Source organism: Diabrotica virgifera, chromosome 2, assembly GCF_917563875.1.
Source record: "Diabrotica virgifera virgifera chromosome 2, PGI_DIABVI_V3a".
Lineage (NCBI taxonomy): Eukaryota > Metazoa > Arthropoda > Insecta > Coleoptera > Chrysomelidae > Diabrotica > Diabrotica virgifera.
In genome coordinates this window covers 133,508,417-133,531,285 of record NC_065444.1, presented here as the reverse complement: position 1 = coordinate 133,531,285, position 22,869 = coordinate 133,508,417, and the positions used below count along the sequence as shown (strand labels likewise).

The window sequence follows — 22,869 nt, the reverse complement described above, 5'->3', positions numbered from 1 at the left end:
AACTTGTCATCACAACTAGTTGCTGTGACTTATCGTTGTGTTTAAACGACGCTTAACAACAGAAAATTTATGTTTACTGTTGTCTGTGATTTGATTGGTCGTGTTGTCATCTGCTGATTTTGACAAAGAAATGTTTTTGAGGTTATGTATTTGTTTAAGGAAGGGAGAGTGGAGAAGGGATTGTGATTTTTTGTAAAATTCCTTGAATTCCTATAGAAATTATTAAATATGAGTGAAAAAATTGTGATATTAAGTATTAACGGAAAGAGTATGACTAAAGTGGTATTTACTATGATTAATATATGAAGAGTGCAGGGGAAAAACAAGGAATGTCATATTTTATACATATTGAGACACACACCAATAAATGTTTAATTCTAATGATACCTAAAAACTACTTAGGAGATTCTTAGCTTAATTCTAGCAATTATTAGTCTATAATCTTAATATAATATTAATCTATATTAACTTGTTAATTTAATAATGCACCAAAAAACTGCTAACATTCCTTATTTTTGTCCAGTGGCGTGCGGACAATGGACAATCCTGGTCTTTCGCCTGGATAGAAATTTATAAAAAATTTAGACTGATCTTTATGGTTATTGTTCTGAATCGATAGTACCCAGTTTTTGCTACCACATGGCGAGAAAAGTAAAAATTGATGAAAAAGTGACATTCCTTGTTTTTCCCCTGTACTCTTCATATTGTAATAGAATACTATTGTTATTTTTTTAGCAGATAGATCTGCCAGAAGACATTCAGGATCTACTAAAAATTGCTTCCAGTAAGTTGCATATAGCAGCACAGAAAATATTCTTGGAAGATGGAACAGAAATCAATGATATTAAGTTTATTCGGAACAAAGATTTGTTGTATTTTTCAGAAGGTGAAGATTTTAAACAAGCACAACTTACAATTTCCAATGCTCATAGTTCAGACTGGATTACTTTGAATGTAGGGGGAAGGTGTTTTACTACTTCTAAACGAACTTTAACAAATAGTGAACCATCTAGTATGCTGGCGAGAATGTTTTCAGAAGATATAGAAGGGTATTTATTTACACCTAGCAGTATTGATAGAGATGGAGCTTATTTAATTGATAGAACCCCAACATACTTTGAACCTTTATTGAATTATCTTCGGTGCGGGCAGTTAGTCTATGATAAAAATGTTAATCCAGAAGGAATTCTTGAGGAAGCTAAATTTTTTGGTATTGAATCAGTAATTCCCTTATTAGAACAGATTATTTCAAAAGAGAAGCTCAATAGAGATACACTTCCCCTTACTCGTAGAGATGTAATTGATGCTTTAATAAAGAGCCCCCATTCTGCAGAATTGAGATTTCAGGGAGTAAACTTGTCAGGGTCTGATTTGAGTAGACTTGACTTAAGGAATATTAATTTTAAATATGCTAACTTGCAAGGATGTAATTTAATGGGAGCAAATTTGAGCTGGTGTTGTTTGGAAAGAGCAGATCTGTCACATGCTATATTGGATACTGCTCAATTGTTGGGTAAGTTTTTAAATCACAGTTTAAATTTCTCTGTAAAACTTATTACGTTTAATAAACATTAACAAAATATAATGTACAGTAGAACCCCGATAAGTCGGCCCCCGATAACCCGGAAGTCCGGCTAACCCGGACCGATTTTTATCAGACAAACATTTCAACAATAAAAATGTATAGTCGGAAAAATGAAAGAATACCCATGAACGAATATATAAAACACGCTGTATTTTCCTCTCACCTTGTCACAAATAAAATTGCCCAGCTCAAGTACATGTAATAATTATTATATGTATAATACTTGCGCTTGCCAATTTTTTGTGTGACATGGTGACAGGAAAATACAGCGTGTTTTATATGTTCGTTCGTGGATATTCTTTCATGTAATATAATATTTGAGAGATAATGGGTATTAGTGTAATTTGAACCATATTTTACGTCAGTAAAAATGACTCATGGCACACAACGTTCGTTGTTTGGGTTATCGGAATCAACAGGTACCTGTAGTATTGTACCCTTTATTTATTTTAAACTGTCAGCATTGTTTGAAAAGACTATTAAAAAATTCTTTTTGAAACAATGGTCTTAGTTCTCCACTGTTATTAAATAACATAATAAAATCGTTGTGAAACAGATTTTGTGTTTTTTTGTCTACGTAATGGCAGCGAAACGTAAAAATGTTGTAGTGACAATGGAAAAGAAACTAGAAGCCTTAGGTAGAATTGATAAAGGCGAATCTTTAAAAACAGTTGCAGCATCATATGGTGTCGGTACATCTACAGTATCGGATTGGAAGAAAAATAGAACTAAAATCGAAGAATTCTGTTTCAAATTGATAACAAAAGACAGTTTGGACAATCGGTGCAAAACTAATAAAGCTAAAAATGAGACTCTCGACGACGCTTTGTATGTGTGGTTTTGTGCGGAACGCGAACGTGGATTACCAGTGTCTGGACCAATTATTCAAGAAACTGCACTCAAGCTGAATAAAATGTTGCCTGATTGTGAACCAAATTTCACTGCGAGTCAAGGTTGGCTGGATAGATGGAAAAAACGTCATGGAATACGCCAACTATCTATCACTGGAGAAAGTCTATCTGGGGACAACAATGCTGCTCAGGACTATAAAAGCAAGTTTTTGGATTTTGTGAGAGAAGAAAATTTAACGGCAGATCAAATATATAACGCCGATGAGACTGGCCTGTTTTACAGAATGTTGCCAAGCAAAACTTTGGCCTCAAAAACTGAAGAAGCCGCAAAAGGATACAAAAAAAGCAAAGACCGATTGACAATAATGGCCTGCAGCAATGCTTCGGGGAAGCATAAATTTCCCCTAGTCTTAATAGGAAAATCCAAAAATCCGCGAGCACTGAAAAATGTAAATCGGGATTCTTTACCAGTTGTTTACCAGTCTCAAAAGAATGCATGGATGGACAGCACCACTTTTAAAAACTGGTTTTTTGATTGTTTTGTGCCAGGTGTAAACAAAATATTTAAAAGACTGTGGGTTGCCAAATAAAGCTGTCCTAATAATTGATAATGCGCCTTCACATCCTTCAGCAGATGTGCTGGTCAGTGGGGACATTACCGTCAAGTTTTTGCTGCCTAATGTAACAGCGCTATTACAGCCCATGGACCAGGGGGTTCTAGAGAAAATTAAGAAGGTTTACAGAAGACAGATGTTAAGCACAATCATAGAAGATGAAGGACAACACAGTGTAGTTGAAGTTCTCAAAATGTTCAATGTCAAAACTGTAATTTATATGATTGCAGAATCTTGGGAACAAGTGACTACAATCAGCTTGATAAAATCTTGGAAAAAACTGTGGAAGGGTGTATGCGACTTGCCAGAAAATTCAATTCAACCAGTGGATAACTGTTACCTGGAAAATGATTCGCCAGACGAAGTCCAGCCCCAAGAACTTTTGAATATGTTCCAAAATATTGACGGTTGCTCTGAAGTCGATGAAAGTGACATTAATCTGTGGTTAGAGGCAGATAATAACGGAGGTTATGCGCCACTTACTGACGAGGCAGTGATCGCGTTGTGTTTACCTGACGCTAGTGAATCAGACGCTGAGAACGCAGACGGTGACATTGAACAGCAAGTGATGAATCATGGAGACGCAATGACCCAATTAGACGCACTAATGGTTTATTTCGAGCGGCAAGCGGAAACATCGCCGGCTGAACTGCTGATGTTAAAGAGACTGCGGGATCGCACAGCACGCAAGCGGCAGACGAAATTGACGCAACCGAAACTGACTGATTTTTTTATTACCAAGAAATGAACAATACTCTATACAACTATATGTAAGTTAATGTGTACTGTGCATATATATTTCATGTTATTTCAATTATAACGGAGTTTATCTGTAAGTATACTGTATTTTATTAATTTTTACCATTTTCTCCGGCTAACCCGGATTTTCGATAACCCGGATCGGCCGCGGTCCCGATTAATCCGAGTTATCGAGGTTCCACTGTATATGAGGTGTCGCTTAAAGGTTCGTTTCTTAACCCTTTCAGCTCCTCTTTAATATTTCTAACATCATCTCCTGTGCCAGCAGAAATAATTTTGCATGAATATAATACACACAAATCGCACTTAAGCATCCACTGCACTTATCTGTAGTCATGTCTGGACACATGTATGTGTCACAGGAGCTAAAAGGGTAAAATGAGTGTCACCAGTTAAAACTGTGGAAGTTAAGAACTTTGGTAATAAATGGTTTGACAACACTTGTAAATTGGCAGTTAAGAATAAAAATCTTGCTTATAAAAGATTTTTGTTTACAAACGATTGCGTAGACTGGAATAACTATAAAATTGAAAGAAATAACTGTGTTAGAATTTTAAAACAAGTTAAAATTAGATTTTATGAGTCAAATATTGATAGGAATAGGGGTAATTCTAAACAAATGTGGAAACATCTTAAACAGTTAGTAGGAACTAATAAAACTATATCACAATTTCAAAGTCTTGAACATGAAGGTGTAACATATAGTGTAAATTTGGCAAACATATTAAATCAATATTATGTTGATAGTATTAAAGATATTATTGTAAGTTTTGACCAAAATAGTGATATTAATTTAAATTTGCAGACAGTTGTTTTATCTGATGTAAATTTTGAAACTTTTGAGAGCATATTACTAAACCAACTATATGATATAATCAAATTTCAATATAAAAAAAATAGTACGGATGAAGTAGGTCTTGATATTATCAAAAATCTATTTCATGTGTTAGGTTATCCTTTATTAAATTTAATTAATATGAGTTTAGAGAAGGGCCTGGTGCCCAAGCAATTTAAAATATCAACTATAGTTCCTGTTCCAAAAGTTCCTAATACTAATAAACTTGATCAATTACGTCCAATAAATATGCTCCCATTTTGTGAAAAAGTTTTAGAAATTGTGGTGTACAATCAGCTGATTAAATTTATTACTTCAAATAATATCCTGTATAATTACCAGTCTGGATTTAGAAATTCTCATTCATGTGAGACCGCATTACAATTAGTTGTCTCAGATATGAAAAGTATTTTAGATACGACAGGGGTCGGTATATGCGCATTTTTTATAGGTCTCAAAAGAGCATTTGAAACAATAGATCGTCATATACTTCTTTTGAAATTAAAGAAATATGGTTTTAACGGGACAGTTTTTAATTGGCTGGAAAATTATCTGTCAAATAGGTACCAAAGGACTAAATTAAATAGTGAAATGTCAAATCCACAGTTAAATGATATTGGTGTGCCGCAAGGCAGTGTACTTGGACCTCTACTTTTCATATTATACATTAATGATTTGGGAAACGTATTAAGCAAATGTAAAATTCATCTTTTTGCTGATGACACATTACAGAATTGTGAATTGCATTTATTAACTGAACGATTTAAGTTAAACAAATTGAAAGTCAATGAGTTAAAATCCAAATACATGTTTATTGGTAATAATACTCTTTTCGGGAAATTCTTAAGTTTGGATGTTCACATTAAATTAAATAATGAAAAAATTGAAATGGTTCCGGAAATAAAGTATTTGGGATTCATATTGGATAGGGAAGTAACTTTTAGTAAACATGTTGTTTACATTTGCAGAAAGATAGGGAAAAAATAGGTTTTTTTCGAAGAGTATCACCATTTTTGACATTTCAAACTAAATTAACAATTTATAATTCGTTAATATTACCTCACTTTTCATATTGTTGTTCATTGATTTATACAGGATGTTCTAATTATGACAGGCTTCAAATTCTCCAAAATAAGGCTATGCGAGTAATATTGAGATGCAATCGATATACTCGAATTCAAGATATGCTGAAAACTTTAAATTGGTTAAAAGTTGAACATTTTATGTATGTCCAATATATGACATTCTTATTTAAGATGGTAAACCATTTATTGTCTGAGTATTTGAACAGTCAGTTGGTCCCGATAGCAAATGTTCATGAGCATAGCACTAGAGCTGCAAATTCAATAAATTTTTATGTTAGAACAACCAACAAGTCCAGTTCAATGAAAAGCTTGTTTCATAAAGGAATTGTACAGTTCAATAATATACCTTATCACATTAAAAATAGCCATAATGCAACTATCTTTAAGAGATTATTAATCCATTATATTAAAACTAAGACCTAGAAACCAATTGGCAATGTTTGTTGTACTTCCAGTGTTTTTATTTTTATTTTATTTTCTCTTTTTTTTTGTTTATATATTGAATGTTTCTGATTAATTTAATTTGTCAATGCTTATTTCTTTATTTGTTTAGTCTCATGTTTTTAATTTTTGTAATACTTTATGATAATTATACAGCGCTCCTTGCCTTGACAATTCTTATGTAATTTGTACAGGTGTGGAGTGCAATGTTTTTGTTTTGTGTATTATCTATTATGATAAATAAATAAATATCTATGTAGGGTTAATGGGATGAGTAGAATGCACCATTTAAAAGAAAACTTTGTTATAATTTTTTTCTAGTTATCTGCTGCTGCCTCAAAAAATAAAACAAAATTTCTTTTTAACCTTTTTGTGACAGGAAACGACCGTAGTTGCTTAAACTTTTGGTGTCTGGTAGACAGGAAAAGATTTAAGTCAAATATAAAGAGGACTTATTTAGGTACCGGGAATTATCGTAAAGACCAGTAAATGATTCATTTACGATTAAAATTACCTACTTGCTAAAGCAAGTTTCATTCTACTTTGTCAACGATATCGCATTATTACATGCGATTTCATCATTTTTTTATGTACATATATTTGAGTGTTGATTTAGTTTAAAGCAGCGGTTCTCAATCTGTGGTACATGTACCACTGGTGGTACATTTCATTTTTTGAGGTGGTACACAAAACGCAAAAAACAGCCAAAATCAGCACCACTATTATAGTTAATGAGATCACCTAGTTAGATATGTATTTCAGTTAGGTGGTACCAAAAATAATAAAAAGTATTTGGTGGTACATGACACAAAAAGATTGAGAACCGCTGGTTTAAAGGGAAGCATTGCCCGCACCTGTCCAGCATCACAGCTCACATTCTAGTAAACCAGTGCTGTACCGAAAGAGTTAAATAAAACCAAAATAAGTATTATTTATTTTGACATAGATAAGGTACATTTGTAAACACCCATACAGTTCACCAAATATAGCTGAAAGTGTGAAATTGTCATTGCCTGCGCTAATAATGAAGTGAGAACGTACATACAAACGGTCTGGACCATCAGTGCAAGTGCGAGATCCGTCGTTTGACGAATGCACATCATGATCGTCACGCGTTTTCACACTTTCAGCTATATTTGGTGAACTGTACCTGTTACTCGAGAATACATTGTATGAACCATGAACAATAGTCAAGGCTCGCTTCATTATTTCGAGAAAAATATCCAAAGAAACAGATTGTAAACTGAAATTTTTTAGTTTTTTTAAAAGTAAGTTTTTAAAAAAATAAAACGGATTTCTATTCATTTGACAACAGTCATGCCATTTACTTCATATTTACTAATTTAAAATTATACATAGATTTAAGAAAAATAGCTGAACCTCCCCTTATACTGTGTCAGCAACTGGCTGCAGCCAATCTTTAGTGGGTTATATATGCAATGCTTCAATCTCTCCATTTCGTTCATTACCCAAACAATGTCAAAGATTTTGTCAACTAAGAACATTTCAAATTAATTTGCTTTATTCCCCATTGAATGTATATTTGTGTGAAATAGCTTTAGTTTATTCTTTTGTTTTGCTCCACCATCGGGCAGTTGACACTTGGATGCTGCATCTTTTTTAAATGGAATTCCATGTACAGAATTTGGTTTCATGGCCTTATCACACTCACTTGCTTCTACTTTTAAAAATTTCCACCTCTCTTGTCAAAAAAATCTTTATACTGGTTCATGTGAAATCTTTTTACCCCTACACCAGCAGGCCAGAAATCAGGTTGATACTTACATCTCGTTCTTGTGTTTAAAAGGAGCAGATACTACAAAATGCTTTATCATATGTTCCTAACTAGGCAATTGTTTTACTGTGGTGATAGTCTCTTCCATATCCCGTTTCTCCGTTAGGAATTTATAAATACCTATCATCTTCTGTGGAAGTTCTTCTAACTCTGTCAAGTATAACCATACCTTACTCTGTTCTCCCATGAAACATTATTCATGACTATTTTTTTATTTTAATGAAAGAAGTCTGCAGTAGTAGGTGTGCACGAGCTATTAATAGTGTGAGGTATGAATTTTTGTGTTGTATGTTTCAGACAATGAGCGAATGGACTATACCAGTGGTCGGCAAAGTGCGGCTCCGGAGCCGCATGTGGCTCTTTGGCTCCTTAGGTGCGGCCCTGGCTCAAATATCCACGAAAAGAGCAATAATATTTTGCTTTAAAAAAATTAGTAGGAAAAACATAAAAATAACAAAAACAAAAAAAAAGCCCAAAACGAAACTCGATTTGGGCTTCGAAACGTTAATAAAATCATTTTTTGGTTAAAGTTGTGGCTTATTCCCATTAAAAATAGTTGATTATAAAAATGCCACAAGGAAATAGCTTCAGAACAACATTGAAAAACATTACATCTTATTCTGATAAGTTAGCTTTTATCAAACTTACAAACTTTAGCGTTTGTCAAAAATTCTCTTAAAGATACAACGGCCGATTTTCTCCTTTCGAAATTGGCATTGATAGCCTTGAAGTACAATTTCTGGATTTAAAAAACAAGGAGGTATGGCGCTCTAAATGCGAACGTCGTTGTGTTGAATTGGAAATATTGGAGAAGAAAAAATATTCACAACAGAAGAAGTGGTCTGCTTTGAATGACATTGAGAAGGAAGACATGGTCATTTTCAACACTTGGTATAATATTCCTGATTCTCATGATCAGCTAATAGTCGAAGCAATAAAGCACTGAACGTCCGAAACAAAAAGGACAAGACGGATCTTAATAATTCTTTTTGCATTCGATTCGTGAATGCGCCAGGAAACTTTGTGAACCCGAGCCATGATATAATATTGAAAAACTGCATACAAAAAATGCATTATTAAAGTGCATCTCAAAAAGACAATAAAAAAATTCAGAACTCGTCAATTATCGGCGGAAATGAGTTCAATTTTGTTACTCGGGGATTTTTGGGGTCGCTGAAAACGAATATGACGTCAAAAGTGATCTCCGGAGTACCTGGTGCCCAGGGTACCTACTGTGTACCTCGTCTTGTGGAGTTTTCATTAAAAATTAGTCAAAAATCATTACTCGGAGGTTTTTGGGGCCGCTAACGACGAATATGACATCGGAAGTAATTTCCGGAGTACCTGGTGCACAGGGTACCTAATGTTTACCTCGTATTGTGGAGTTTTCGGCAAAAAAATTATTAAAAAATTAGTCAAATATTACAAATTAAAAAATCAAAAAACTCGGGTGTTTTTTGGGTCGCTGAAGACGAATATGACATCGGAAGTGCTCCACGGAGTACTTGGTATCTAGGGTGCCTACTGTTTACCTCGTTTTCTGGTGTTTTTGGCAAATTCATTAAAAAATTAGTTAAAATTCATTACTTAGGGGTTTTTGGGGTCTCTGACGACGAATATGACATCGGAAGTAATCTCCAGTGTACCTGGTGCCCAGGGTACCTACTGTGTATCTCGTAACTAATGATGTTTGACTAATTTTTTAATGCATTTGCCGAAAACTCCAGAAAACGAGGTAAACAGTAGGCACCCTGGGTATTAGGGACTCCGTAGATCACTTCCGATGTCATATTCGTCGTCAGCGACCCAAAAACCACCCGAGTAATGATTTTTGGCTAATTTTTTAATGAATTTGCCGAAAACTCCATATGAAGTAGGTACCCTGGGCACCAGGTATTCCGGAGATCGCTTCCGATGTCATATTCGTCGTTAGCGACCCCAAAAATCCCCGAGTAATTATTTTTGACTAATTTTTTAATAAATTTTTTGCCGAAAACTCCACAAGAGAGCTAAACTGTAGGTACCCTGAGCACCAAGTACTCCGAAAATCACTTCCGATGCCATATCCGTCGTTAGCGGTCCCAAAAACCCCCGAGTAATAATTTTTGACTAATTTTTTACTGAATTTTAGTGACGAGGTAAACAGTAGGTACCCTTGGCAACAGGTACTCTGGAGATCACTTGTGACGTCATATTCGTTTTCAGCGACCCCAAAAATCCCCTAGTAACAAAATTGAACTAATTTCCGCCGATAATTGACGAGTTCTGAATTTTTTTTATTGTCTGTTTGAGATGCACTTTAAGAATGCATTTTTTGTATGCAGTCTTTCAATATTATATCATGACTCCGGTTCACAAAGTTTCCTGGTGCATTCACGAATCGAATGCAAAAAGAATTGTTAAGATCCGTCTTGTCTTTTTTTTCGAGGTAAAGCCGATTTTAGTGCTTTATTGCTTCGTCTATAAAAAAGCTCACGTTTGCTGTTCTTTCCCTTTTCGGTTTTACATATCAACAATTAAAAAAAATTGTATTTTGCGCCAAAAATTTTGTAAAAAATACAGTGTTGCAGGAAATAAAACCCTACAAAACGAAAGAAAATATAAGTTTCTACGATGATTAGAAACGAAGATATAGCCAAAAAACGAAAAAACACATTTTAATTTTTTTGGGGGGTAAGGATGGGGCTAAGGGTTTAAACATTTTTTTGGTCGAATACTTTTTGATGTAGAACATGTGGTTCTTTTAGTTTTGGAATATCGCTGGGAGAATTTTTCACCATCTTAACTGACTGACTGGACCCTTTAGTTTTATTTAGCGTAATAAAAGTTTGCTGCAATTTTTTTTTAAATTGTTGTAATGTTCATATTTGGCTCTTTGGCTAAAAAGTTTGCCGACCACTGGACTATACTATCTTCTTCTTCTTCTTCAGTCTATATTCGTCCACTTCTGCACATAGGCCTCTTCCATTTGCTTCCATCGATTTTTACTCTTGGCAATTCTCATCCACTGCTTGCCTGCGACTTGTTTGATAACATCTGCCCACCTCTTCTGCGGTCTGCCTACTCCTCGCCTGTTCTCTCTTGGTCTCCAGTTTGTTAGTCTCTGAGTCTATTTTTCGGGATTATCTCGGACAACATGTCTGACCCATTACCACTTGAGCCTTGCTATACGTTCTGTGACATCAGTAATCTATGTTCTTTCACGAATGTTGATATTTCGAATTCTGTGTCTCAAACTAATCCCTAGCATGGCCCTCTCCATCGCTCTTTGGGTTGTACTGAGCTACTCTTAGGTTTTCTTTGCAAAGGCCATGGTCTCCAGTCCATACGTAGTTACAGGCAAGATACATTTTTGTCATAAACTCTACGTTTTATACACATTGGTAAGTGTGAAATTTATTTTTTTTATGTTGAACCCATCACCATCCCATGATAAAATATTTATATGTTATTAACAACAGTACTATGTATTTGTAGGAATATTATGATAATTTTAAATTATGTACTTTTTGGAAAAAAACTTAATCAAAATATATTTTTTTTTGTTTGAGAAAAACTTGTTTATCGCAGCATCATGCTGTATACATCACAGTAAAGAGCTTTAAAAATGCTGCAAAATGACACCTCTCCCAGCATTCTAGTTCAATCAGGAGAGCTTCTACAACCATTCCAATAAAGTATTGTCGCGGTGTTTTGGACATTTTTTGAAAATTTTACATAACCATATTTCGGAAACGGTTTGAGATAAAAATTTAAAATTTTGTATTTTTCTCCACCTAATCATCCACTATGAGTATCTACTCTAAATTTTAACAAAATCTAAATAGGTCAGGAAAAAAATTAATTCAAAGTCTGTTGATTTGACCTGGAATAGCTCGCAACAAAAGAAAGTCCTGAGAATGGTAGACCAAAGCGCACATGAAATATTCAACAATATCAGGAACCTTCCTAGCAGATTTTTAAGAGAATTGACTTACTATGACGAAAACCAAAGAATGGTACATAGACGGTCCAGACAGCAAGTAGTTGGATATAGAGAAACCCGTAAGAATGAAAAATTGAGATAACCACAGGATAGTCGAAACACAAACGTCGCCCTTCAGGTACTAAGTACCCTTCAGGTAGATCAAATGGATCATAGTCGCGGAAGTTGAGCATCGAGGTCACGTACCGACAAACTTGGGCTTGATGGCCACACCTTTTAAGCGCTTAGCCGTCGAGGAGAAAAAAAAATTTGGCCAATTCGGCGGCTGAGTGACCGAGCACACACGGTCTGGACAACGAGACACCGATTTAGATCGGTGCCTTGATCCCGGAACACACTCTTTAGGACACAAGTCCAAAGTCAAGAAATAAATTAAGTAAGTCATTATTAGGGAGAAAAGCTCTTCTAGCTACCCCTAAAATCAGTTGGCTTAACCACATGAAGTAATACAGAGGATGTCCCATTACCCAGGGCATCCAAAGTAACGTTAAGTACAACGTCTCCCCATTCGGTATGTCCTTCGATGGGGAGGGGTGGTGGTATAGCTTTGGGGGGTCAGATAGGTACCATTCCATTATGGAGTGTGACCGGTTTGATCATCGGACATGTGAGTTCTACTTTTCCATTGGAACACACATGTCCTCTGGGGCTGGGGTTGTACGAGTATGTGTGTGTGAGGTGATATAATAATACAGGAATGTCAATAATTATCATTTTGTCGTCTTCATGTTAAGGAAATGTAAAATTCGTGTGATAGGCTTTAATTAAAAATCAATTATTTGTCCTGAACTTTGATTTCTTCCGATTTCTTGTTGTGCCATCTACCAGGTCATTTTTTTTGTACATTAGCCAATTTCTATTGTCTATTTACTGTTAGGAAAATCATACGTACATTTTTCTGTTTAATAAAATAAACTAAACATATTTTTATTTTAGGTGTTAAAAGTTTGTGCGCCAATTTTGAAGGAGTAACTATGAGAAACTGCAATTTTAAAGATCCAGCAGGAAGTAGAGCTAATATGGAAGGCGTTAACCTCAAAGGTGCAATATTAGAAGGTAGTGATATGGGTGGAGTAAACTTGAGAGTTGCAACTTTAAAACATGCCAATTTAAAAAACTGTGATCTAAGAACTGCTGTACTTGCTGGAGCAGATTTGGAGGTAAAAATATACATTTTTTTCAATAGTGGGCATGGGCATCAAATAAAATATTTAAAACTCATTATAAACTAAAAGTCAAACAATTAGGAATGCACGTCACAGATTTAATGACATCATAACCCATTGGTACAAACTTGACGGCAAACAAATTCAATAAATTTTTCCTCGTATGTTAGTTTTTTCGCTACCGTCAAGTTTGGCAGGAAAGCGCTGTTGCCAAATAAAAAACATAAATATATTTACCACAGCAACTACCGGCTACACTGTCTTTTTTTGGCTTGAAGAGTGTGAAACAAAGATATTGTCCTTTTCATGAGCATTTTTCAGTGCGTAACAAATGATAGGAAAAAGGGTAAGTCCGTGATAATACACATTTATGACATTTATTCTAACATGACATTTTAGTTAAATCTGACAGTGTTGTCACATTTTATTTTCAATTTGGAATAAAAACAAATCAAATGTGTTTCTTGCATTTATAAAATGGTATTTTCTTTTATTTGTATAGTCTTATAAATTATACAGATTATATTTGTAATATTATTATCTAATTAAAAAAAAATATTTTTTTTTATTATGGCGCCATCTATCGACAACTAGAATAACTAGAATAAATGTTGTAAATGTCTGTAATCCCGGACGTGCCTTTTTTCTGTCACATACAATTTAATGCATTAGAAAGAAGTCGAAAAACTGACGCACTGAAAGATGATCATGAGAAAAAGAATAACTATGTATCTATAATAGAAGTGTCAAAGTCATGTTGTCGTATAGGTTATGTAAGATTTTTGTTTGTTTATTTTTTTTTCTTCTTCTTTTATGGCCTTTGGGAGCTATGCCCATTTAACCACCAACATTTCTTAAAATTAACGCCTAACTAAACCTACCATACAACAAAACTATTACGAATCGACTAATCAAGGATAGGGAAAGGAAAGTGGAGTTGGTTAAAAAATAAACTGTCGTTAAAATATACACTCAATAAATAAAATATGATTTGAAAACCATAATTTGACATTATATTTAACCTCCAATATTATGATAGACGTCAGTTACCATTTACAATCTCACCAAATATAATAATGACGTCATATAAACTCGTCACTAATTCTAGCCAATGAAATGCTCGCTGTAATAGATAGATAGATAGAATTTATTCGTCTAGAAATTTATACAATGTATACAACATTACACAAATTTATCTGACTAGTCAAAAAAATATTATATGTTATACAAATGTAAACACATTAAAAAATTAGTACATTAAAATTTACAAAAAAAATACATTACAAGAAACACATTAAAAATTTAAAAATTCTTCAATACTGTAAAAAAGCATGGCTAACTAGAAATGTTTTTAGATTTTGTTCAAAGCATTTAATAATGCCAAGATGTCACTGAACTTATTAAAACATTTGATCCCAATGTAGGTAGGAGCATGCTGTGCCACTCCCAGGCGGGAAAAAGGCTGGTGTATGTTATCCTTGAGGCGTGTGTTATGTGAATGTAGATCAGCGTTCCTAAGGAATGTTTGCTCATGTTTTTGTATATACAGTATAAGTTGTAAAATATATAGACTAGGAAGAGTCAAGATGTTAGCTTTTATAAATAGTGGTTTACATGATGTAGTTGGTGATACTTTAAACATGGTTCGTAGTATTTTTTTGAGATATAAAAGCTCTATTCATGTATGGAGATGAGCCCCAAAATATTAAGCAGTACTGAAGGACTGACTGCACCAAGCCATAGTACATTAGTTTTAATATATGGAAGGATACAGTATCCCTTATATTTCTAATTACATAACAACGACTACTTAGTGTCGAGGTTACTTTATGTATTTGATCTTCCCAACTTAGCTTTGGATCTAGCATCAGTCCTAAAAATTTTATTACTTCATCATTTTGAATGGACTTGTGATTAATATATAGATAAGGATCATATCATCAGGGGCTATATTCTTTGATAAGAATCTCATGAAACTGGTTTTTGTTATATTTAATTTAAGGCCGTTGTCTTTGCAGTACTTACTAAATTCCTGAGATACTGTATTTCTGTAAATTGATGATGTAATATAATGAAGCTTGTATCATCTGCATATTCAATAATTTGATTAGGAGTAGTGCAAACTTGGTTGATATCGTTGATAAAAACAATAAAGAAGAGAGGACCAAGAACCGAACCTTGTGGTACCCCACAGAGGACTTGATTGGGTCTGATAGTGTACCATCTAATATTATTGTTGGCAGACGATTTGACAAATATGATCTTACCCAGTCATGTGGTATCTCCCATGCCTTCCATCTTCATCAGAAGCAGCCTGTGATCCACCATGTCGAAAGCACAACTGAGATCATAAAAAAGACCCAACGTGTTCTGTTTTTCATTTAGAGCTTCATAGATACAATTAAGACAGTCATCAACAACACTTACAATAGATTTGCCTTTCCTGAACCCATTTTGGACATCTGGCAGTAAATGAAATGCTTCTAGATAGCTTGTTAGTCTTTCACAGAATGCCAGTTCAAACAACTTTGCAGTCTGACTGGGTATACAAATCAAACGGTAATTCTCAATATTACTTGCAGAACCTTTATTTTTAAAAATTGGAAATCCCTTGGATTCCTTTATATTGGGAAATTGGCCTGTCGTAAAAGATTCGTTGATTAAATGTGACAAGGGTTCACATATGTAACTGGCAACATATCTTATAACCTTACCATTGATTTCATCTAAACCTTCAGCATGTTTAGATGTGGTCTTACTTCTGCAGGTGTAGTTGGAGAAAGAAAGAAGGTCTTGGAAAATTGATTAATTTTCATGAGATAATTTGGAGTTGAGTTATTATTATTTTTATTGATGAAATAGTTATTTATCAGGTTGGCTTTATCTTTAGTTTTTATATTTTCATTGTCATTTATTTTAATTGTATTTGCTAATGTAGATTTATTTTTATTTTGATTATTATTGATGATTTTCCAACTTTCTTTTATCATGTTGTTGCTAGTTTCAATACGTGCATTATTTCTTTGTTTTAAAAACTGTTGTTTGATTTGTTGATATTGTTTTTTAAAAGTATTATATCGTTCTGTATAAAATGGACTATTTAACCTTTTGCGTAATACGTTCATTTCGCACAGCTTATTATGCATTTCTTTGATGTGTTTAGGAAACTTATTTTTGCTATACAATTTGGCTGGTTTTTGTATTTTAGGAAAAATTGTGTTATAATGATATAAAAACGTTCCATAAAATGCTGATATTTTATCGTTGAAAGTGATAGCCGAATAAGTTTCATCCCAGGTTTCCCTAGATAATACATTTCGGAAAACATCCATTAGATTCCATAAAATTACAGGTTTGAAAGGAATGATTACAGTTATGCATTAATGGGACAATGAAAGAGCTTATTTGATATGTATGATCAGAGAGAAATTAGTCAACTACTTCTATGTTATTTAAGTCCAAACTGCTAAAAAAATTGTCAATACATGTTGAAGATGTGTTTGTCATCCTGGTGGGAACATTAATAAAATGTTTAATGTTAAATTCAGCTAACAAATTTATTAGATCTTTTCTATGATTGTTTTTAATTAGGAAGTTCACGTTAACATCTCCACATATAAGAAACTGATTATCATTCTTATAGAAATTGAACATCAACATCTCAAGTTGTTTAATGAACTGTTTAAAGTTGCTAGTTTCAGGAGGTCGGTAAATAGAGAGAATATATATAAATCCCGTTGTATTTGGGTTTTTTGTTCTTTCACAACAGATTTCAAACACACCCTCTATACACCATGTATTTACATTTATTGATTCTATGACAAAATTCTGTACAACATCCTTTCTTACGAATAATGCAACACCACCTCTTTCTTTGTTAGTGCGAGAAAAATGTGAAATTAGTTCAAAATTTGAAATTGGAGTAATACAAATGTTAATGGATTCAAGCCAGTGCTCGGTGAAAATGGCATGGCTCGGTGAAAATGGCATGTCAAAAAAATTTGATTATTCCCTATATATTTTTTTCAAATTTAGAATATGGCAACAAGGGGAAACTTCCTTATTATTTGACTTTTCCTATATTCTGTTTGACGGTTCTCCTAGAGAACAAGATACTGGTACGTCACGAGTGAGGGGAGTAAGCACATTGAGTCCCTGAAATCGACTTAAAAAAATCTTGAAACACGTCAATTTTAATTTGAATATTGAATAATTCAAATATATTGTTCGTCCGATATAACTTTTCACATGCGTCACGATTCATTTTCAAACAAATTAAGTCAAAACATAAAGTGAAACGTACGCCGATGTGTGTAGTATATAGTATACAGTATACAAAATGTATATACACATCGATGTTCGTTTCACTTTGTTTTGACTTAATTTGTTTGAAAATGAATCGTGACGCATGGGAAAAGTTATAGCGAACGAACAATATGCTCCTTGCGAAAGTGATTAGGATACCTTTAAAATAAGGTATCCCGTGACCTCGATTTTTATTAAAAAATTCGATGATTACGTCATTACGTCAACTCTGGTGACGTAATGTACAACGAATATATCTTCTTTTTAGCCTTCTACCGTCCATGTTTGGACATAGGCCTCTCTTAACTCCTTCCATTGATCTCCATCCTGAGCAACATACTGCCAATGTGTTCTGGCTATTCTTTTTATATCATCTACCTATCTCCTCTGTGGTCTTCTTCATGATCATTTACCTTTGTAAGGTCTCCGATGTTGTGTGGCGTTCCAGCGTTGGCCTTTTTGTCTAACAGTGTGGCCAAGTTCCATTTGAGTTTGGAAATAGGAAGATACTGATAGTAGATATTCAACCAACACCATAAAGTTTTGTCCTGAAAATGTCCTTAACAAAAACTTAGCTTCAGTACAATATAACAAAGTGGACTTTGTCCTTCTTGATAACTGAAGCTTGTATGTGACTTCTTAGCAATATCAGCATATCACCTCCGCTGTTTTTGTTCTAATTTGCACATTTTTATTAGGACGAAATATGATATTACTACAGCTAAGTTCCTCAATGTCCTTGTGATTCAACCAGCATTCTGTGATAAGAATAATATTAGGTCTGGATCCCGCGTATGAAAAAAAAAGTTGATTAATAGCAAGCTGAAAATTTGTTATAGCTTAAGGGTGTCTAGTCGGACAAACTTTGATATATGGGAACACTGGAACAGGGTCAGTTTTGATTGTGGAACAGGTTAAAAATTTGGAACGGTCAGACCACGAAAACGGCACATTTATTTTGTCCGACAGAATAGACTTATACTCTCCGAACGGAGATTAAACTCTCATGCAAAAATCAGACTGCTATTTATCACCTGTCATAATTCCTATCATTTGACATATTCTACATGTTCCACTCATTAAAACGCCCATTTGGTGATAAATAGCAGTCTGATTTTTGCATGAGGGTTTAATTTCTGTTCGGAGAGTTTAAGTCTATTCTGTCGGACAAAATAAATGTGCCGTTTTCTTGGTCTGACCGTTCCAAATTTTTAACCTGTTCCAGAATTAAAACTGCCCCTGTTCCAGTGTTCCCATATATCAAAGTTTATCCGACTAGACACCCTTAAGCTATTAACAAATTTTCAGCTTGCTATTAATCAACTTTTTTTTCATACGCGGGATCCAGACCTATATTATAACTTGAACAAATTAACATTAAGATCAACTCCACAATTTTGGTATGAAGGCTCACCCCACATTCTGTAAATACACTCCTGGCCAAAAAAATTGGGACACCTTAAAAATGAGTCATTTTTGATGTCTCGAATCTCCTAAACCGATTTTAGTGATTTTTTTAGTATGTTATAGCTTTATTCTTTAAGAATCTCTTTGTAGTAATATTGTTGCTGAACATGTAAATGTCATTATATACCGGGTGTAACAATAATACTGTGTTTTTTCCTCAAAATTAGGAACACCCTGTGGAATATTCTAGCATTTAAAAAATATTGAAATTAAATCTCAATTGTAGCCTTAGGCTTTCTTAACATTATGTTTTTTGACTCATTCACTTATGTTGGATAATAAAAAAGTTAGGTACTTTAACAGTTAGCCATGTTCTTCATCAATACACGGTGTTTCTAAATAAGTACGGCAAACTTTAAGGGTTAATTTTACATGAAAAAATAATGACAGTTTGCTTTATAAACATATGTCTGCAAATGCTTCGTTTTCGAAATACGGGATGTTGAATTTTTTCTTACAAACTGACGATTTATTTATTGCTATAAAACCGGTTGAGGTATGCAAATGAAATTTGGTAGGTTTTAAGAGGTAGTTATTTTACATTTTTTGACATTCTTCTTCTTTTGTCCTTTAATTCGTCCAATTTTTAACATAGGCTTCCCCCAGTTTCCTCCATTCGCTTCTGTTTAATGCTTTCTGTTTCCAGTGCGTTCCTCCTATCTTTTTAATGTCGTCTCCCCATCTCATCTGGGGTCGTCCTCTTGCTCTCTTTCCTGTCCATGGTCTCCATTGTTGTATCGTGCTATTCCACCTATTGTCCGTTTGTCTAGCGTTATGACCTGCGAAGCTCCATTTTAGCCTGGCTATATGTTGGCCTGCGTCTTTGACTTTTGTTCTATTTCTGACCCAGTTGTTTTGCTTTTTGTCTGTCAATTTTACTCCTAACATTGCTCTCTCCATGGCTCTTTGTGTCTTCATTATTTTATCCATGTTTGCCTTGGTCAAGGTCCATGTTTGGCATGCGTATGTGAGAATTGGCAGTATGCACTGGTCAAACACTCTTGTTTTTAAGTATTGTTGTATTTTTTTATTCTTTAGGACCCATTTTAATTTTCCATTTGACATACAACTAAAAATTTTATATTCACCATTGGCGTGCATACAGGGTATATGACCGGGTTATATGACCCGTATGCACGCCAATGGTAAATATAAAATACAAAATAGTACGTCAAAAAATGTGCACCTCTTAAAACCCACCAAATTTCATTTGAATATCTCAACTGGTTTTAGAGCAATAAATAAATCGTCAGTGTGTAAGAAATAATTGAAACATCCCGTATCTCGGAAACGAAGCATTTGCAGACATATGTTCATAAATCAAACGGTCATTATTTTTCATACAGAATTACCCCTTAAAGTTTGTCACGCTTATTTAGAAACACCCTGTATTGATAAAAACATGGCTAGTTGTCAAAGTACCTAACTTTTTCATTATCCAACATAAGTGAATGAGTCACAAAGCAGAATGTTAAGAAAGGCTAAGGCTAAAATTGAGTTTTAATGTCAATATTTTTTAAATGCTAGAATATTCCACAGGGTGTTCCGAACTTTGAGGGAAAAACACAGTATTATTGTTACACCCGGTATACAATGACATTTACATCTACAGCAACACTGTTACTACATCGATATTCTTAGAGAATAAGGCTATAACATATTAAAAAAATCACTTAAATCGGACAACAGGTTTCGTAAATTCGAGACATCAAAAATTACCCATTTTTAAGGTGTCCGGATTTTTTTGGCCAGGAGTGTATATTTGCAATGGTGTTTCAGCTAGATTTTTCTTCTGTTGCGAGAAGTGTTATTTGTCTGGCTGTACTGTTTTTCATGTTCTATTAAAATTAGGAACCATTTTTGATGGTAAATCGTAGGAAATGTTTCTAGTGTGTTGTAAAGTGTCGAACTTGAATTAATGCATTTAAAACTTAGTGTAAAATTATAAACATTTTTCATAAATAATAAAAATGGCGAAGGCTTAATATAAGGCTGAAGGTATATCCATCCTGTATGGTCTATTTTTATTTAAACTTTTGGTAAATACCTAATAATTATTAACATATGAATTTGTTTCAGAATTGTGATTTGTCTGGGAGTGATTTACATGAAGCCAACCTAAGAGGAGCGAATCTCAAAGATGCCGCCTTTGAATTGATGTTGACTCCTCTACATATGTCTCAGACCATACGGTAGTTAGCGTTGTTAAGAAACAGGATTTTGAAAAATTCACCACAAATTTAACGTAAAATCGTGTATCTACAATTCTTATTCTTTTTTACATCATCTATAAAAGTTTATAGGCCTGGATCCCGCGTATCAAAACAAAGTTGATTAATAGCAAGCTAAAAATTTGTTAATAACTTAACAGTGTCTAGTCGGACAAATTTCGATGTACGGGAACACTGGAACAGAGGAAGTTTTAATTGTGGAACAGGTTAAAAATTTGGAACGTCCGACTACGAAAACGCCCCATGTATTTTGTCGGACAGAACTTCCAATTGATTTGTTACCCTTTCATTAAACTCACGCAAAAATCAGACTGCTATTTATTACCAACATAATTCCTGACATATGACATGTTCTACGTGTAGGACTTATTACAATGCAAAGTTGGTGACAAATAGCAGTCTGATTTTTGCATGAGAGTTGAAAGGCAACAAATCAATTGGAAGTTCTGTCCGACAAAATACATGGGACGTTTTCGTAGTCTGACGTTTCAAATTTTTAACCTGTTCCACAATTAAAACTTCCCCTATTCCAATGTTCCCATACATCAAAATTTTTCCGACTAGACACAATTAAGCTAATTACAAATTTTCAGCTTGCTATTAATCAACTTTTTTTGATACGCGGGATCCAGAACTATTAGTACTTGATACTTTACAATCGGTTATACAAAAAAAAACTAAAATGTGTTTAAATGGTAATAGATCTTCATTGTAAACGGTTTCAGAATGTTGTGGTAATACATATATATTTAAGAGGACATGTTTAGGGAATTTTTTTATTTAGGTATTTATTGGTTGATTTGAACTGAAGGAACATTAATTTTGAATTATATAAAACATTTGCAATAGTTCGGAGCTAGTAAACATAATAGGGATAATTTAAGAAAATAGATATATTACTATTTGTACAAATGTCGTTGAGAAATTATTAACCTCTAAAGAACTGATAAACTTGCAATAGAATAATTAGGAATAAGATACTTAAATAATTATTTGATAATATATGGCTGAAAACAGTGTGGCATGCCTTGTACAAAATACACTGGTTAAGTTTCTCAACTGAGAGAGCAATAGTAAACAAAATACAAACAAATATATGTAAGTTATGATAAAAATACAATTAAAACAGTAGAACTTTTTATATTTCGTTTAACCAGTAGTTGACATAAGATGATGCTGCGTCATTGCGTTCCATTATGTCTGTGTCACAGCACTCCTGTTGCGCATATTCTGCTGTTGACAGGCAGAGTGCTAGGGCTGTTGTTAAAAGACTACTAGATTGATAGGCGATTACACAATCATCAGCATAAATAAATGTCTGGCGCATTACGGATCGGTTAGCCATTAGTGTATATGCTAAAGTGTACTAGCGAGAGTACTCCTTGTGGTACACCGTTTTTTTTTGGGCTCGCTATATACTTGTTTTCTCCTTGAACTGAACGTTGAACATCCGGAAACACCGGATAGTCAGAATGTATTTAAATCTGAAATGTCCCACAGACCAGCATATAGAGAAGTCTCATAGACCAGCAAATAGGGAAATTGCACAAAAATATGACACAGCAGTAACGCAAAAGTTAAAATTACAAATGAAAAAAATACAGATTAGGATAATCTTTAGCTGTTATGGAAGTTTTTCAAGGAAATCCGATAAAATGCTTTATAAAAGGTATATTTGTTAAAATCCTTAAAAAGGGCTACATCACAGAACAGAACTAGTTTTCGATCGGATGACCGATCATCATCAGTG

General features: G+C 33.9%; 2 protein-coding genes across 3 annotated transcripts; both read left to right on the top strand.

Annotated features, from left to right (window-relative positions):
* Window positions 1-119: 119 nt before the first annotated feature.
* LOC114330068 (BTB/POZ domain-containing protein KCTD9) lies at window positions 120-22,258 on the top strand. Of its 2 annotated transcripts, none has more exons than XM_028279377.2 (4): window positions 120-282; window positions 739-1,513; window positions 12,887-13,110; window positions 20,968-22,258. In XM_028279377.2, exons 1-4 carry the CDS (start codon window positions 229-231, stop codon window positions 21,082-21,084), a joined length of 1,170 nt encoding a protein of 389 aa, XP_028135178.1. In that variant the 5' UTR covers window positions 120-228; the 3' UTR covers window positions 21,085-22,258. The 2 variants fall into 2 exon arrangements, with proteins under 2 accessions (XP_028135178.1, XP_028135177.1); XM_028279376.2 differs by having other exon boundaries at window positions 130-282; window positions 736-1,513.
* On the top strand, window positions 2,163-3,041 carry LOC126879626 (tigger transposable element-derived protein 2-like). The gene has a single exon (XM_050642804.1). It carries the CDS (start codon window positions 2,166-2,168, stop codon window positions 3,024-3,026), a length of 861 nt encoding a protein of 286 aa, XP_050498761.1. The 5' UTR covers window positions 2,163-2,165; the 3' UTR covers window positions 3,027-3,041.
* Window positions 22,259-22,869: the final 611 nt, after the last annotated feature.

Excerpts from the sequence above, each read along its gene's own strand:
- LOC114330068 (XM_028279376.2), top strand. The coding sequence starts at position 229 with ATGAGTGAAAAAATTGTGATATTAAGTATTAACGGAAAGAGTATGACT. Across the intron at positions 283-735 it reads GAAAGAGTATGACTAAAGTG|CAGATAGATCTGCCAGAAGA; the intron begins GTATTTACTATG and ends TTATTTTTTTAG. Across the intron at positions 13,111-20,967 it reads TTGCTGGAGCAGATTTGGAG|AATTGTGATTTGTCTGGGAG; the intron begins GTAAAAATATAC and ends AATTTGTTTCAG.
- LOC126879626 (XM_050642804.1), top strand. The coding sequence starts at position 2,166 with ATGGCAGCGAAACGTAAAAATGTTGTAGTGACAATGGAAAAGAAACTA.